This window comes from Trachinotus anak, unplaced genomic scaffold (genome assembly GCF_046630095.1).
Source record: "Trachinotus anak isolate AG129_WGS33_773 ecotype Australia unplaced genomic scaffold, CSIRO_AGI_Tana_v1 ptg000003l, whole genome shotgun sequence".
Classification (NCBI taxonomy): Eukaryota; Metazoa; Chordata; class Actinopteri; order Carangiformes; family Carangidae; genus Trachinotus; species Trachinotus anak.
The window spans coordinates 6,254,878-6,269,208 of NW_027273854.1; the positions used below are offsets into that span (position 1 = coordinate 6,254,878).

General features: G+C 41.0%; 1 protein-coding gene across 1 annotated transcript; it reads right to left on the reverse strand.

Moving 5' to 3' along the window:
• Positions 1-12: 12 nt before the first annotated feature.
• On the reverse strand, positions 13-12,661 carry dnmt1 (DNA (cytosine-5-)-methyltransferase 1). Its single transcript, XM_071469547.1, has 34 exons — positions 12,401-12,661; positions 11,895-11,931; positions 11,222-11,329; positions 10,878-11,118; positions 10,677-10,749; positions 10,484-10,565; positions 10,341-10,381; positions 10,206-10,260; positions 10,001-10,084; positions 9,783-9,892; positions 9,538-9,656; positions 9,365-9,457; positions 9,081-9,232; positions 8,522-8,709; positions 6,583-6,763; positions 6,391-6,488; positions 6,010-6,157; positions 5,792-5,907; positions 5,512-5,713; positions 5,300-5,433; positions 5,017-5,196; positions 4,698-4,922; positions 4,398-4,590; positions 3,928-4,018; positions 3,690-3,830; positions 3,283-3,565; positions 3,031-3,172; positions 2,427-2,593; positions 2,143-2,320; positions 1,856-2,051; positions 1,604-1,767; positions 1,190-1,306; positions 401-494; positions 13-298 (listed from the first exon to the last, which is right to left on the reverse strand). Exons 1-34 carry the CDS (start codon positions 12,445-12,447, stop codon positions 261-263), a joined length of 4,518 nt encoding a protein of 1,505 aa, XP_071325648.1. The 5' UTR covers positions 12,448-12,661; the 3' UTR covers positions 13-260.
• Between the last annotated feature and the right edge of the window lie 1,670 nt (positions 12,662-14,331).

Consider the following 14,331-nt stretch of genomic DNA (forward strand, 5'->3'; position numbering starts at 1 on the left):
ATTCAAGTAAAATGGATTTCATAAGAGCTTTATTTGAAATATTACATATAAAAAACTACATACAATTTATCCCACATTAAGTGAACATTTCCCAACAACATCATGATTAAAAGCACATTTAAAACATGGAACGGTACTGCACAGAATGTCCATGGTGGCCACTTAGTGACACAGTTGAAAGCCAGCTTATTTAAAAGAAATTATTTCCTGACACATCAGGATTTCTGGAACCAATTCTTGCTGGGAAAGGTAAGGAGGGACTAGTCAGAGACCTCCATCTTCTCTTGTTTGATGTTCTCTATGGAGGGAAATGAAGACACATTTGTGGGAGAATTTCAGCGTATTCAAATAATCAAAGTGCATCAGGAAATTACAAAGATATAACAGACAAATGAGTTACCTGATGCTTGTTCTTCCTTTATTCTCTCCAAGACACACTTCTTAATCTCCAGGCCTATGGCCCTGGAGAGTGGAGGGGGCACCGCATTTCCAACCTGAGAGGCAACAACAGAAACAAGCAGTTGCGTAACTTGTGACGGCACAAAGCCGATGTTATACGTCATTTCAACTTCAATGTCCTTTTGAATTTTATAGAGAAACCATTTTTTTAAAATTGCTTTTATGTTCAGTATGAAGTGTTTCATCCTGAAATATGTTCTGGTAACTTGAGGGCACAGATTTAAGCTATAAACACAACATTGCCTCATCACCTTCTGATATAGCAAAATTACGCAATTTAGAGATCAGATTCATTCGAAATCATGTTTCAGAAGAAGAATCCAACTGCAATATTCACCACTATTAAAGTCTGTTTTTGTTCTCCAACACCTGAGAGAAATCTTTTTAGTTGCTATATGCTCCACCTGCTACATTTGCCTGTCTGCCATTTTATTTGGGCACTGTCAGCGACTCCACTGCTGTAGCCAAAATCTCTTCTACAAGAAGTTGCAGCCACAAGCCGACAGTTGCTGTAAAGCTCCATAGAAATAGTTTGGTGATAATTGTTGGTTCATCTGTCAGAGTGACCCTTTTCACATTACAGTGTGACTTGATCAATAATTATATAAACCGAGATTGCATCCACTTAAAGAAAAAGAGGACAGATGTCAGCAGTACATATTTGGTGATCCTTTAACCAACCAAATAAAAAACAAAAAACAACAACACTTAAATGAAGTCAGAGCTTTACCTGTCTGTGTTTGTCCAGGATGTTTCCAAAGAAGCGGTAGGTGTCGGGGAATCCCTGAGAGCGTGAACACTCCCTCACACTAACCACTCTGTGCTGCTCAGGATGCAGAACACGGCCCTGGAATTAAACGGCAGGAAATCTGTTACAAGCCTTAAGCAGTAAGTCAATTGTTGTGCTATTAGTATACATTTTCTAGCCAGTCTAGTCAAATATCTCCTGAAATCTGAGTTCACTGTAGCTTTTCATTCAATGGAGCTTCGTTCCCATCTGAGATAATTTTGTGTTCCATTAGTTTTTCTATGTAAATGAGATGAGAGATGTTTCACAGTATGGTACCAAGAAGGGCTCTACGCAGTTTTGAAATATTTTGGCTGAAAATGGTTTTATTCAAACTTCTATAAAAAGTTGATGTACCTGTTTGCCCATGGGTTCAGGGTTAGTGACAGTCGTGCTGAAGAAGCCGTCCCACTCCAGTCTGCCGTACAGTCCAGCCCAGTGATTGTGACGGTTACCAGTGTGGGGCAGACACCAGGGGATCAGGGTGTTAAACTGCCTGTCTGCAGGGTCGCAGGGCTTCCCTAAAAGATGCATGAACAAAAATATTACAGACACCTGCAGAGTAGTTTGTAAATTCCATTAGTGAAGTAGAAAACCAGCTATGTATACCTCCTGCACAAGTGCAAACACCTCTGAGTGCACCGGTGCTACTACGTCCATTCTTTTTATCAGGGTGTGTGTAACGCAGCTTCTTGGTCATAGTGCCGTCTTTCAGCCGAACCTCGATGTTGGGCAGATCCCTCCAGTCGGAGCCTGGAGCCAAGGGGATGTGACGCATCCGACCCTCGACCAGAGCACTCATGTCCTGAGGACACGAAGATCATGCAACTTTGTTTTTTTTCCCCCTCCAGTTATATTATGTTAATGTTACTACCAAGTAATGTGAGACAGCTCACCTTGCAGATATGATCCCTGAGGATAGGCTGATACTGTGTTCCCCTGATCTGCCTCTGGAACCAAGACTGTGGCTCCCCGTTATAGGAAATCTCCAATGCAGCTGCACCATTGCGAATCTCTGGCAGGTCAGACATGGTGTCTCGGACAGTAATGGTTCTGTAGATTCCTCCATTACCTCTGTAGTAAGAGAGAAAATTTAGTCCGGTGACATTCCCAATGGGGCTTTGTACATTTGTGATGTAGATTTACACATCAATAGGACAACAGGGGGAGTTCACATTACCGTGTGACATTACTGACGTATTTCTTTTCGTCCACCACCACGCTCAGAGAGCAAGCTCTGGGAGCAAACACATGAAGGGGCTCAGGATAGCGAGGTAGCTTCTCTCCAGGAGCCGCCGCCAGGATGATTGCCCTGCGACGGGTCTGAGCAACACCATACTGACCAGCCTGTTGAGGGGAGAACCAAGTACATTAGATGTCTTGTGAAGCTGAATATACTGCCATGTATGACCATTTAAAAAAAAAAAAAGTGCCTCACATGGTAATGAGAAACTTATTTTCAGCTGGCATCTTCACCCTTAAGAAATTCAGGGAGTGGTGGCTCAAATTTAGAAGAAAAAAAAAAAAAGGGTTTGGAGTTTTTTGTACCCCTTCTCTTTCCTATTTTATAGTTCAATTCTATGCTGCCACCCCTGCCAGTGTCCACAGCTACTTGTGGATATAGGCAGGTTACACACACACTTTATAGGAATCTGTCCCCTGATTTCCTGATGAGCTGCTTCCTTTATCAGGAGGGCTTCACATGTGCAGAGATTAATACTGCAGATCCCACTCAAAGAGGCACAATTTGGAATAATATGGCACCAACTACAAGTTGAACCCACCTGAAGGACGCCAAAAGTACACTGGTAGCCCATGCGCACAAGACAGCGTAGAGTCAGCTTTAGGACCATGGAGCTTTTGAATGACACAAAGTTCCTCACATTCTCGAGCAGGAAAAACTTTGGTCTGTAGTAATCACAGTAACTGCAACAGAGGAAAACTTATTTTAAATGTGCACTGAAGGAGTATATCATCTACAAAAGGAGGAAAATGTGGAACCGTGTAATCTAAGAGTCAAAATGAGAGACACTGACCTGAGATAGGAGACCACAAGTGAGTTCTTGAATTTGGAATAAGTACGAGAGTTGAAGCGGTTCATCCCACTGAACCCTTGGCAAGGAGGTCCTCCACACAGCATTTCCACATCACCCTTCTGAGGCAGCTTCTGGCCAAGAGAGTTTGTCTTCTCTCCAGACATCACCAACTTCAGCAAGACGTTGCAGTCCTCAGTGAACACTGTGGTGCCGGGGTTGTTGAGCCTAAAGGCCTGTGCTGCAGGCTCCCACATCTCAATGGCCCACAGAGTCTCAGAGATTCCTGAAAATAACCAGCAGTCATGCTTTCACCACTGCATTGAAAAATGCTCTGCGCATGTCAATATTTTCAGCTCTGAGAAAAAAAATTTCATGAATGGGGGGGGAAATAAAAATAAAATATTTACCAGCCTGGTGGAAGCCTTCAGAAAGTCCACCACAGCCAGAGAACACATCCAGTGTGCGATATTTAGGCACTTTAGGTGCCTGTGGTTCATTCTGAGTGTCCTGTGGCTCCTGTATGGCTGATGCCTTTCCTTTGCCCTTACCTGTTGAGGATAACAGTCATTGGATTAGGATTTCAGTGAACCAAAAGCCAATTTTAGATAGAAGAAAATATTTGTATTTTAATGTGTGAACTTTTACCTTTCCCTTTGCCCTTTCCTTTGCCTTTATGAACAGCCGAGCGAGCGTGATTTGGAGGGTCCTCAAAACTTTTTGATTTTGCATTATAGGCCTGAGTGAGAGGAATATATGTCAGAACAAATGTATACACTGAACTGAAGATGCACACGTTGTATGCAAGTATGGACATTGTATTTCCTAATTTACAACAGTCTTTCCAATTTAGTTTAACATGTGATCTTTTGAAACTCTTGTTTTACACATTACCACCATAGATTTTCACCAAGTTTTCACATAAGCAAGTAGCATGAGACTCTGTTCAGCATATTCAGTGGCTTTTTCCTCCCTATGCAGTGTTATGAACTGTGTGCAGATGTTTTACATAATACTGAAATTTTAGCAGTGGGGTAGCTGGTTAAAGATTTGCTATTCTGCTGATGAAATCAACAGCCGTTTCTGACATTACTGCAGAGTAATTGAATAACTTGTACCTCCAGGAAATAGAAGCGGTCAGGTCCACCACTGGAATAATCCTGGACTGACTCATTCAGGTCTTCTCCATATTCTACTTGACAGCGGCCAAGCACCTCAGCCATGCTGACGGTCACTTCTTCATCACTCCAGTACAGCTGATTGATATCTGTGTGGTAACTGGCTTTGACGCCTTTGTGAGTGTTCTCGGGCCTGGGAGATGAGACAAAAGTCAGTTACGTCAAGCAGGCAAACTGTCATACTGTCGGTACAGACTACACCCTGAAAGACAACCAATTTAAAATTTTAATTTATTTTACCTGTAGAACTTGTAGAGTCGTAGTTTGACCTCTGAGACATCAGGCTTCCCATTGCTGCGTCTGTGATGGAAGATCTCCTTGATGCGCCCGATGCGGAAGGGCTCTGGAGCGTCCAGGTTGGACCCTTTAATGTAGTCGGAGGACTTCCTGTAATACTCTGGATACAACTCCTCATCCACATCCTCTTTCCTATGGGAGCGCTTCACTGGACTAGCTGGCTTCACACTGAGAGCCGGGAACAGAGACAGTGAGTCTCGTATTTTTTAATTGTCAATGTAAAAATTCGAGTAAATTACTAATTTTGAATCACTTCACTCACCTGAAATTAAAAGCCTCAGGAGGCAAGTAAACACCGTCTCCCACCCTGAACTGCTCCCCCTTAAAGCAGGCGAGAGCATACAGAGCCTTGGAGTCATTGTCTTCATTCTCCAGAGGCTCAAATGCACGAGGAATATCCTGTTCCTCTCTTTCTTTAGTCCTATCACAGCTGCCACAGAACCTGAGAGAAAAAAAAGGGAGCATATCCACAAGGTTAAGATAACAGAAAGAAACAAAGAAAAGATTGTACTTTCAAAACAAATACATGTGTGGATGGAGCGTACTTGAATTTGCAGTCCTCTGATGGAGTGGTCTTAGGAGGCATCTCAAAGCGGGCAAACTCTGTGTCGTACCAGAATTGATAGAAAAAACTTTTCCCGTCATCATCAATCACCTTGATGTCAACATCCATGCCACCCTAAAATACAAAAGTAACCATGGCATCAATATAAATGAATACTGAAATGCTAATTAAACTGCTGTCAAATCAACATACCTCCATAAACCAGTTGTTAGATGGGGACTTGTATGTGACGTTCACTTTGCCTTGGACGTAATTGAGCAGCATGTCTTCACACTCATCCACAATGACGAGCTCCAGCGGATCAGAGCACTCTCCCAGCACCGTGTGAGTCCCACGATGGAACCAATGGGCGTGGAACATCTTTCCATTGTTGTCCTCCCACAGTGATGTGATCCTGAGGAGTACATCATTAGGTTTATACGTAGCCACACAGTAAACGTTATCAAGGAGTGTCTTTCTAAAAATGTCACACCTTGCCAGATACAGAGGAATGCTTGGATCCTCCGATGAAACAGAGACACAGTCTCCCACCTCCAGCACTTCATCATTCACAGAGACCTTCTTGTAGTACTGCTTCTTTCCCTCAGTCTGAAGGGGGTAGGAGACACATATAGGTCACATACACTCACTGCTGGATTCACATGCTTGACAGGAAAATTTTATTCTGGGGGGGAGGGGGAGAACAAATACCTGAACAGGCTCTCCGATCCATGTCAGTTTGCATTGAGTTTGCTTCTTCCTCTTAGCATGAGGAAGCTTTTTGGACTTCTCCACTGGAACATCTTCCTCTTCAATGTTCTCATCATCTTCAGCCTCCTTTACTGCAAGGTTTGGGCATCTGAACAGAGGGATGTATATTGGCAAAAGAGGAATGGAATTAAGACATACATGCACCATGTTATTGCAATGGTTTATTATATTGTTATGTTAACTATTAAGTGTTAAAATATTTTTTCTTGTTTGAAAGATTCAGGAGCTAATAACACATCAAGCAACTAAACAGATATCTTCGGTACGTCAGTGGTATTTATGTAGATTAAAGACTAGGTAACTGCTGAGAGACATGCTCACCTTCTCTGCTTACAGGCTTGCTTGCTTTTGCCACTTCCTCCAAATTTGATCATATCTTTGCAAGCTGTACACTTGCCACAATCAGGAGATTGGCAAACCTAAAGATGGACAAAGAAAAATGTATGTTAGGCAAAAGAATTAAAGAGACACTGTTGAATTAGATGTTGACCCGCTTAACACTGAGCCACTCACCTCACAGACACCACAGCGCTGTCTTTTGACTCCACTCTCTTTATCATTCTGCTCTATCTGATCAGAGAAGAAGGTGTCAAAGATCTGGTAGACCAGTGTGGTAGTGGTCGCCTTAGTCGGTCCCTTACTGTCCTTCTCAATCTTTGTTGGGTGACGAATGGCTTGTCTTCTGGCAGCTCTCCTGTCAGTAGAATAAAGATTGTGTTCAGAGGAGAGCTCCATTTGGTCTGGCACAAACACCTGATGGTATGTGGAGTGATGGCATTATGAAGCCCCTGGCCTTCAACACACCACAGCATCAGGCCATGCAACAAAAGAAACAAGCAAACAAAACCAAACAGACAAGATGTACAATGCAGAGTTCCCGTTAGATGCAACTTGCCAATAAATGTCTTTCCAGACATTCTGGCCTGTAGAGAAAACAAGAGTCACTCAGTTATGACTAAAGGTTTAGTGAACGTGCTCTGATCTCATTTAACTGCAAACCAGTTGTTTTTCCCTTCCTCTTAAGTTATGCAAAAGATTTGATGTTAATCCTCCCTTACGATGATTCTCAATTATTTTAACCAATGAGCTAAACTCTGACTTCAGTGTTTTAAACACTGTTGGGTGGCCTCACTAAATGACACTATGAGGAGACAATTTGCCACACAAGGCCCAGGTGCAACTTAGCTTTGTTTTATATTGCACTAATTAACCCAAAACTTAATGTAATTTGATGATCCTGTGATTTAAGTACATTCTTAACCTCTAGGTTCATGTATTAACATCTTCACAGCACTGCTGTCATGAGTATTTGAGTTTTACATAAGTATGTTGTATAGTTTTTGTTCTAACCCTAATGGTTCACACAAGTCATCATGACCGCAGAGATATCCCACCTTCAGACTAGGAAGTCCAAAGCTTATTATAGCACAGGGAGGAAACCTCAGGAGCCAGTTAAAATTCAAACCTATGACTGATTTTTTTTCTCCTTTGACACACCTCTGCATGAAAATAAAGTTCTAACTGAAACTGCTTCCCTTCCCTAATCAATTACCATTTGGGTACACACCAGCCAATCAGACTTCTATGTTTACTTGTCACAGAGTGGATTTGACTTTACATTTCTGAGCTCTAGCACAAAAAGTAATTTTCTGTACTAAACAGTAATAAATTTCTCAACTGTTAAATCAAAAGAACTTTTCTGTAAAGTTTTTTGTAGCATCCTACCAGACATTTTAATTAATAAACACTTGTGACTGAGTCAAGATCATTTCTGGACACTGGTCCACAAACAAATTCAAATGCCCCATATACACAAATAATAAATCATGTGAAAGGCCAAAAAACAACCCCAAAAGAAACAACTATAATAAATAAATTTATTATATTTTTAAATAAAATTCTAGCGTGAACTCTGGTATAATGCTCTTTAGTCCATATAGCCTCTAAATGCTTCACACTAACACACCACCATACAAGCTAAGGATGCATTCACAACGAGGCCTACCTACCAGTACAGCAGCATGCTGCATTAGGAAATGTCAAAGGAATGTTAGACATTAGGGAGAACAAGGAGTGAGGAGCATAAAGACAAGAATATAAGCAAAGAAAAATAAAATAAAAAGGGATAACATCAAAATCCTGAAGCATTTGTGTTGCAAAGGAGCTGCTGCTAGAAATCTGGGTGAAGCTGAGAATGAAGGGTTTTCACTGAAGCTAAATATACAACATGGAGATGGCTCAGCTTTGTTTTATTTTGACCTACAGTAGTTATGGAAAGCTTACTTTTCTGTTGTAGGAATGATACAAACTGAACATTTAGTCCAATATTTCCTGAAGGGAAGTGAAGTCAGCTGATGTGATTATAGAGAGTAAAATCTTTGACTACTTCCAGCTGACACTGCTGCAAAATAAAAGGAACCCAAACCATAATCTAATCATCCTTTAGCCGTACCTCTTCCCTAGAGTGACTCCTGCAAGCTTGATCAGGTCTCTCATGCAGGGTGTAACAATGATGGGCTGCTCATCAGAGTCGCCGGCCTCATCATAGCTCTCCACCTGCTCCACCACAAACTGGGCGTGCCGCAGCAAGGTGTCTTCAGTGAAGCAGTTGAAGTTTAGCCCAGCAGGAGGCACGGTGGTCTGAGGGCAGGTAGAACAAAGGCTGGTCAGTGGCCTGGTACCGTGTTGCAGTGTCCAGAGCTACATTCTCTTGCAAACTGATTTAAATTGTTTTGTCTTTATTACAATCACACAATATCAGAGTCTATGTTCGTATGTATAAACCTGTAACTGGGAAATGTTTGATATTTTTAATTGAGAAATGGAAACTTACAAATGTATTAATCACCAAATTAATCATTTTAGTGCTGCCATTCAAATGTCTACTTTTTTTCCACCCCCATAAATACTTTAGTATGAACACATCTGGAGGGCCCAGATTAAATGCAGCACATCAGTGAGCTGTTATTAAATAAAGACATTGGGTTTGTTCTATTCACATAAGTCCTCACCTCAATCTTGTTGAGAAGGTCCTCATAAGTAGCATCAGGATTTTTCTGGAGGAATTCCACCACTATCTTGCTCATGTAGATCTTCTCTTGCATCAGTGCAAAGATGGGTGCATACTCCTCACTTGGCTGCATTAGGATGTAATCAGCGAAAGCTTGATAATGAAGATAGATAAAAACCATTAGTACATCGTGCATAAAGAGGGAAAGATTCATTTCAATTCAGAGCAGGGGGGAAAAAAAAAAAAACAAAACAAAAAAAAAAAAAACAAACAAAACTTTGCTACCTGTAGTGAAACCAATTAGAGCTTTTTCTCCACCATCAAAACCAGTGATCCACCAGGCATTTATGGGTCCGAGCTTCTTAGCTGGAACACCACCTTGGGGGAAAAAAAGTAGAGGCTAAATGAAAATAATGTTGTAACAAACAAAGTTTTAATTCTTGAGATGTTTTTTATACCGTCCATGCAAGGGTTGTCATCATAGATGGGTTTGACAACACAGCTGAAGTAGAGCTCTACGTTCTTCTCAATCAGTCCAGAGTCAAATGGACAAAGGTGGCCACGCTTGTCATACACACTGCAAGACATAAGTGTTAACACGATAACTGACAAAAACCTCAGGTTCTGCAACACAAAAGCATGTAACATGATGGCATTAGAAAAGACGAGCCTGTTCCTCTTAACTAGGCCATCAGTCCTGTACCTGAAGTTTGTAATCTTGTGCTGTGGCAGATCCTCATAGCTCTCAAATCCATCCTCATTTGAGTCAAACAAGGAGAGGCGCTCATCTGTTAACATTTCTGGTTCATCTAGCTGAGGATACAAAGAGGAAATGCACCATGTTTCACAAGCATCTAGTCAATACAAGTAACATTTTCAACAAAGCGCTTTTTGAATGAGCGTAAACTTGACAATTCTCACCGCATTATCAGGATCTCCTTGGAAAAATTTTAGATCTGAATCATCCAGGTATTGTCTGCAGTCTGGACATTTGGGTGGTGGTGTCTTTAAGAAGCACACACACACACACACACACAAAAAAAAAAGACAAACATTATACAGGCTGTGTCATGCTAACGAAAATGTTTACAGCTGTGACACTGAGGTGAATGACCCAATCCCTTACCTTAGCAGCAGAAACTGGTTTAATAATCTCACTATTCGATTCTTCTGGAGCCGCTCTGCATGAAATAAAGTATTAGTGTATTCTTTTGAATGAGTTCTACTTCCATCATTAATGTTCAAAGAGAAGAAGACTTACTTTTCATCAGAGTCCACTTTGAGACGCTTCTCCTCCTGAGACTACAACAGATTTAAAGTATGTGCAGTGTTATACACTAGACAATGACAATTGCAGTAACTGCACTGATGTTTAAATCTCACTGGTATGTAAAAATGCTTTACCTCCTCATCATCCTCCTCTTTCTTCAGTTCACTTTGCCCATTAGTAGCTTCTCCATTCAGGTCTTCTGACTTCCGCTTTTGACTGTGAGTCAGATTTACAGAAACTTAAAACTTCAGAACTTTTAATTAATCAAAATGTGAATGAGAAAGTGAGAAAGATACAAAGGCACAAACTAAAAACACATGTACGCACACTTTAGAGAACATTGACAAGATGGTTGGCTGTTTCCCACTGTTTCTTGTAACCCTGGTACTGACTGGAGACTCTACAAAAGAAGAAAAACAAGATTAAATTTTCCTATACTATTGTTTGAAACCATTTAATTTGTCGGTCATCTCCATCTTTGAATGAAGCTGTTTGATTATAAATATTACTGAGAAATCTCAAACTTACTTTTGGTGTCAGAGTTTGCCTTGCTCCTGCGTCCACCCTTCCCCTTAGAAGCCGTTGGTGACTTGACAGCCTCCTCTTCCTCCTGCACATCCATGGTTGCATCTTCACCGTCCTCATCTTTGTGGGAACCGTTTGTGAAGCCATTTGTATTTCCATTCTGCTCCACGCCATCAACATGTGAACCATTTTCAAGGTTAAGCTCTTTTCCCAGCAAGGCCTTTACTTTTGTGATGTAGACCTCCTGAGGAAAGTACATGACAACATCAGCTCACATCACAGGAGAACTCATGACCAATTAAGTTCTGGGATTAGTAATAATCCAGATATCTAAAGGAGTCACTAACCATTGAGATTTCTGAACTTTTCATCTTTTTCTCCAGGCTGGTCAGCTGGTCCTGAGCGTCAACATGCAGGAAGTCCTGCACCAACCTGAGCTTCTCTTTGACATGATCCTGGAATGACATTTTAAGAAAAAAGCTAAACTTAAAAAAAAAAAAAAAAAATACAGTTTACTTTTTAAAAGACTTTGGCAGCAGAAAATTAAAAACAAAGTCCTGTAAATTCTTGATGCATATTTAAAAATATTACTGTAAAATATATGGCGTGATTTTTGATTGTAGTTTTGACTATTGCCTTTAAATGCATCTTGCAAGAGCATCAGAGAGACTACTTGCAGTGATAAAATAATTAAAAATGTTAATGCTTGTTCACCTTCCCATCATGTGTTGCAGTGATTGCATTTGAGCTATTAAATGCAAATTGGTTTTAAAAGATGCAGGGAACCCATGGAGCAGCACCGAGACTATATGGCATCATCTGTACAGTGCATCTTTTTCCTATTTAGTGCACTGACAGACTCTTTCATGAACTATTCAGATAAATAAAATCCAACTGAGGGTGGAGCTCCCCTCATCATGTTGAATGGTCTTTCGAGCGCCAAACAAACAATTAGTGTCCAGCTGGACTAACACTTAGTCATGCAGGGTTTCAGGAGCAGTAAACAGACACACAACCCACCTCGTCTGAAAATCCATCCTCATCCAGCACCTGCAGCCTGTGAACAAAGAATATGTCAAAACAACGCTACGGTTAGTTAACTGATGTGCAACAGAGGACACATCGACCAGGAGCAAATGCATTGTCAGGGATGTCGCGTTTAAACCAGTGTCACCGCGGACAAGCAGCAACACAGGTAACAAAACTTCCTGAGTGGCGCCAAATCTCACACGCTGCTCCATCCATTGACGGGCTAACGCTAACTGGCTAACCGTTATCAAGGGGCTAACTATGTATGCGGCATCAGCCTTGACTGTCCAGTGACAACAAGCTAACGCTAGCTGGAGGTGCTAGCACAGGCTAAAGGTAAAGTGGTGGCCCCCGCACATGACAACCATGGCAAGTCCAGAACAGCGTTTTTCGTCTTTCACTGCCGTTGCCGTTGCCCAACTAAGATATCGATCTGCGGTCATTCTCTAATCACCGGGTCATCAACTGTTATTGGCATACAGGTTACTAAACGTTACCTTTTTCTGACATCCTCTGGCAGAGACAGGGAAGTCCTGGCTGGCATGGTAAACAGCTAGCTAAACGTGTAAGACAAGAAAGATAAAAACCGCGTTAAAAAACTACGTTAAAACCGTGTTTGAACCCGCTGGTGCTGACCACAGAGCGGCTCCACCGTGACTGCCTCGGCTCCGCTGGGTTTTGCAATGGATGCTATAAGCGATTCGGGCGCGCGGGCCGTCTTTTCGCGCGGAAACCCGGGTGTTGTGGACTGTACCACTGCAGTTATCTGGTGGGGGGAGACGCTGTCGGTGTTGGACGTGGTATGTCTCTGCTGAAAGCACGATTTGACATGCGAAACGTATTTTTTTTCTGTAATCTAGGATTTATAATGCACAACCGGGATTGTCGCGTTGTTGTGTGTTTAAAAAGACATTTTTCCTTAAATCAGAAACAAACCCGATCTACCCCTGCTGTTTGCCAGATGTTGTAGACGACTTACCAAGCGGAAGCGATCTGACTGTTGTTTACTAATGTGCAATATTAGCAAAACAATTCCATGTTTGAGATGTTATGTATATGTATTATTGAATTAAAACATTAAACAGATGCGCTTGCATTAAATAACATAGTTGTTCTGTTAGTGTCGGTTTCCAGTGTTCCTGTCTTGATGATTATGATTGAGATGCTGGCCGAATGTCTCTTTCTTTCATATGTAGATTGGAGCTGCAACAATTAGTGGAGTAATTGATTAGCTAATTGACAGAAAATTAATCAGTAACTGTCGGACCTATTTTGATAAACGAATAATAGTTTTACATATTTTTTAAGCCATAAGACATTGCAGCAACATAAGTGTGAAACTTTTCAGATTTTCCATGAGTTAATGTGATATGATAATAGTAAAATGAATCTGGGGTTTGGGCGTGTTGTTCGGGCAAAACAAGACATTTGTAGAAGTCACCTTTGGCACTGACATTTCTCATAATCTTCCGTCATTTTAGAGACAAAATGATAAATGGACTAATCCAGAAAATGAGAGACAGGTTAATCAATAATGAAAATAAGCATTCAGTACATTTATTTACAGCTGTAGCTGCTCATTACTTTTATGATGAAGATTCTACATAATGGATAACCCAAGGATTTTTAAAAATACAACACATTGTTAAAGATGGAACCAGTGGTTTCCAACCTTTTCGGTTTCTGAAAACAAATCCGTGTATCAGAACTCTGTTTTCTTTCTGTCTTGTCCTCTCCCATTAATTGACTAAGGACCCATCAGATTTATCTGGTGTCCCTCTAAATAAAACTGTATAAAGTAGTTTAAACTAGCTCCACCTCCAGCAGCTACAACAGCAACGTGCTGCTCACACTCTGATGTTTCACTATTAACAAGCTAATGGTGTCATATATAATAATATATCTGTAAGGGGGACCAAACCAGTTATTTTGTTCTAATACTTTAACTATATTTTGCTGCAAACACTGGTGGAGTTTTAATTAAGTAGGAATATTTTTACATTGCCGTAGTGGTACTGTTACTCAAAGAAAGTATCTGAATACTTCTTCCACCACTGATAGGGATATAAATTTGGGCGACTTCTATGAAGTTAAAGTATATGGAGAAAATGTCCTTCATAAATGGCTAGCTATACACCTATTTTACCACAAGGTGGCACTATGTCATTGATAGTTGGAACACAGGTGTCTGAGGCTTTTTCAAGGTGGCAAATCTTGGTTGTGAATCTTCTACCTCTCATATTGTACGCATACCAGGCTGGTCACATTTACTGTCATTTTCCTCACATGAGTAATAATAATAACTTTTGACCTATTTCAATTGAACAGTGAGTTTTCCATATGAAGGCAGTTTAAGCAGTGTGTGTTCGCTATATTTACACAATCAAATGGAGATGATTCTTAAGTGTGTTTTTTTTTCTTCCCCGGT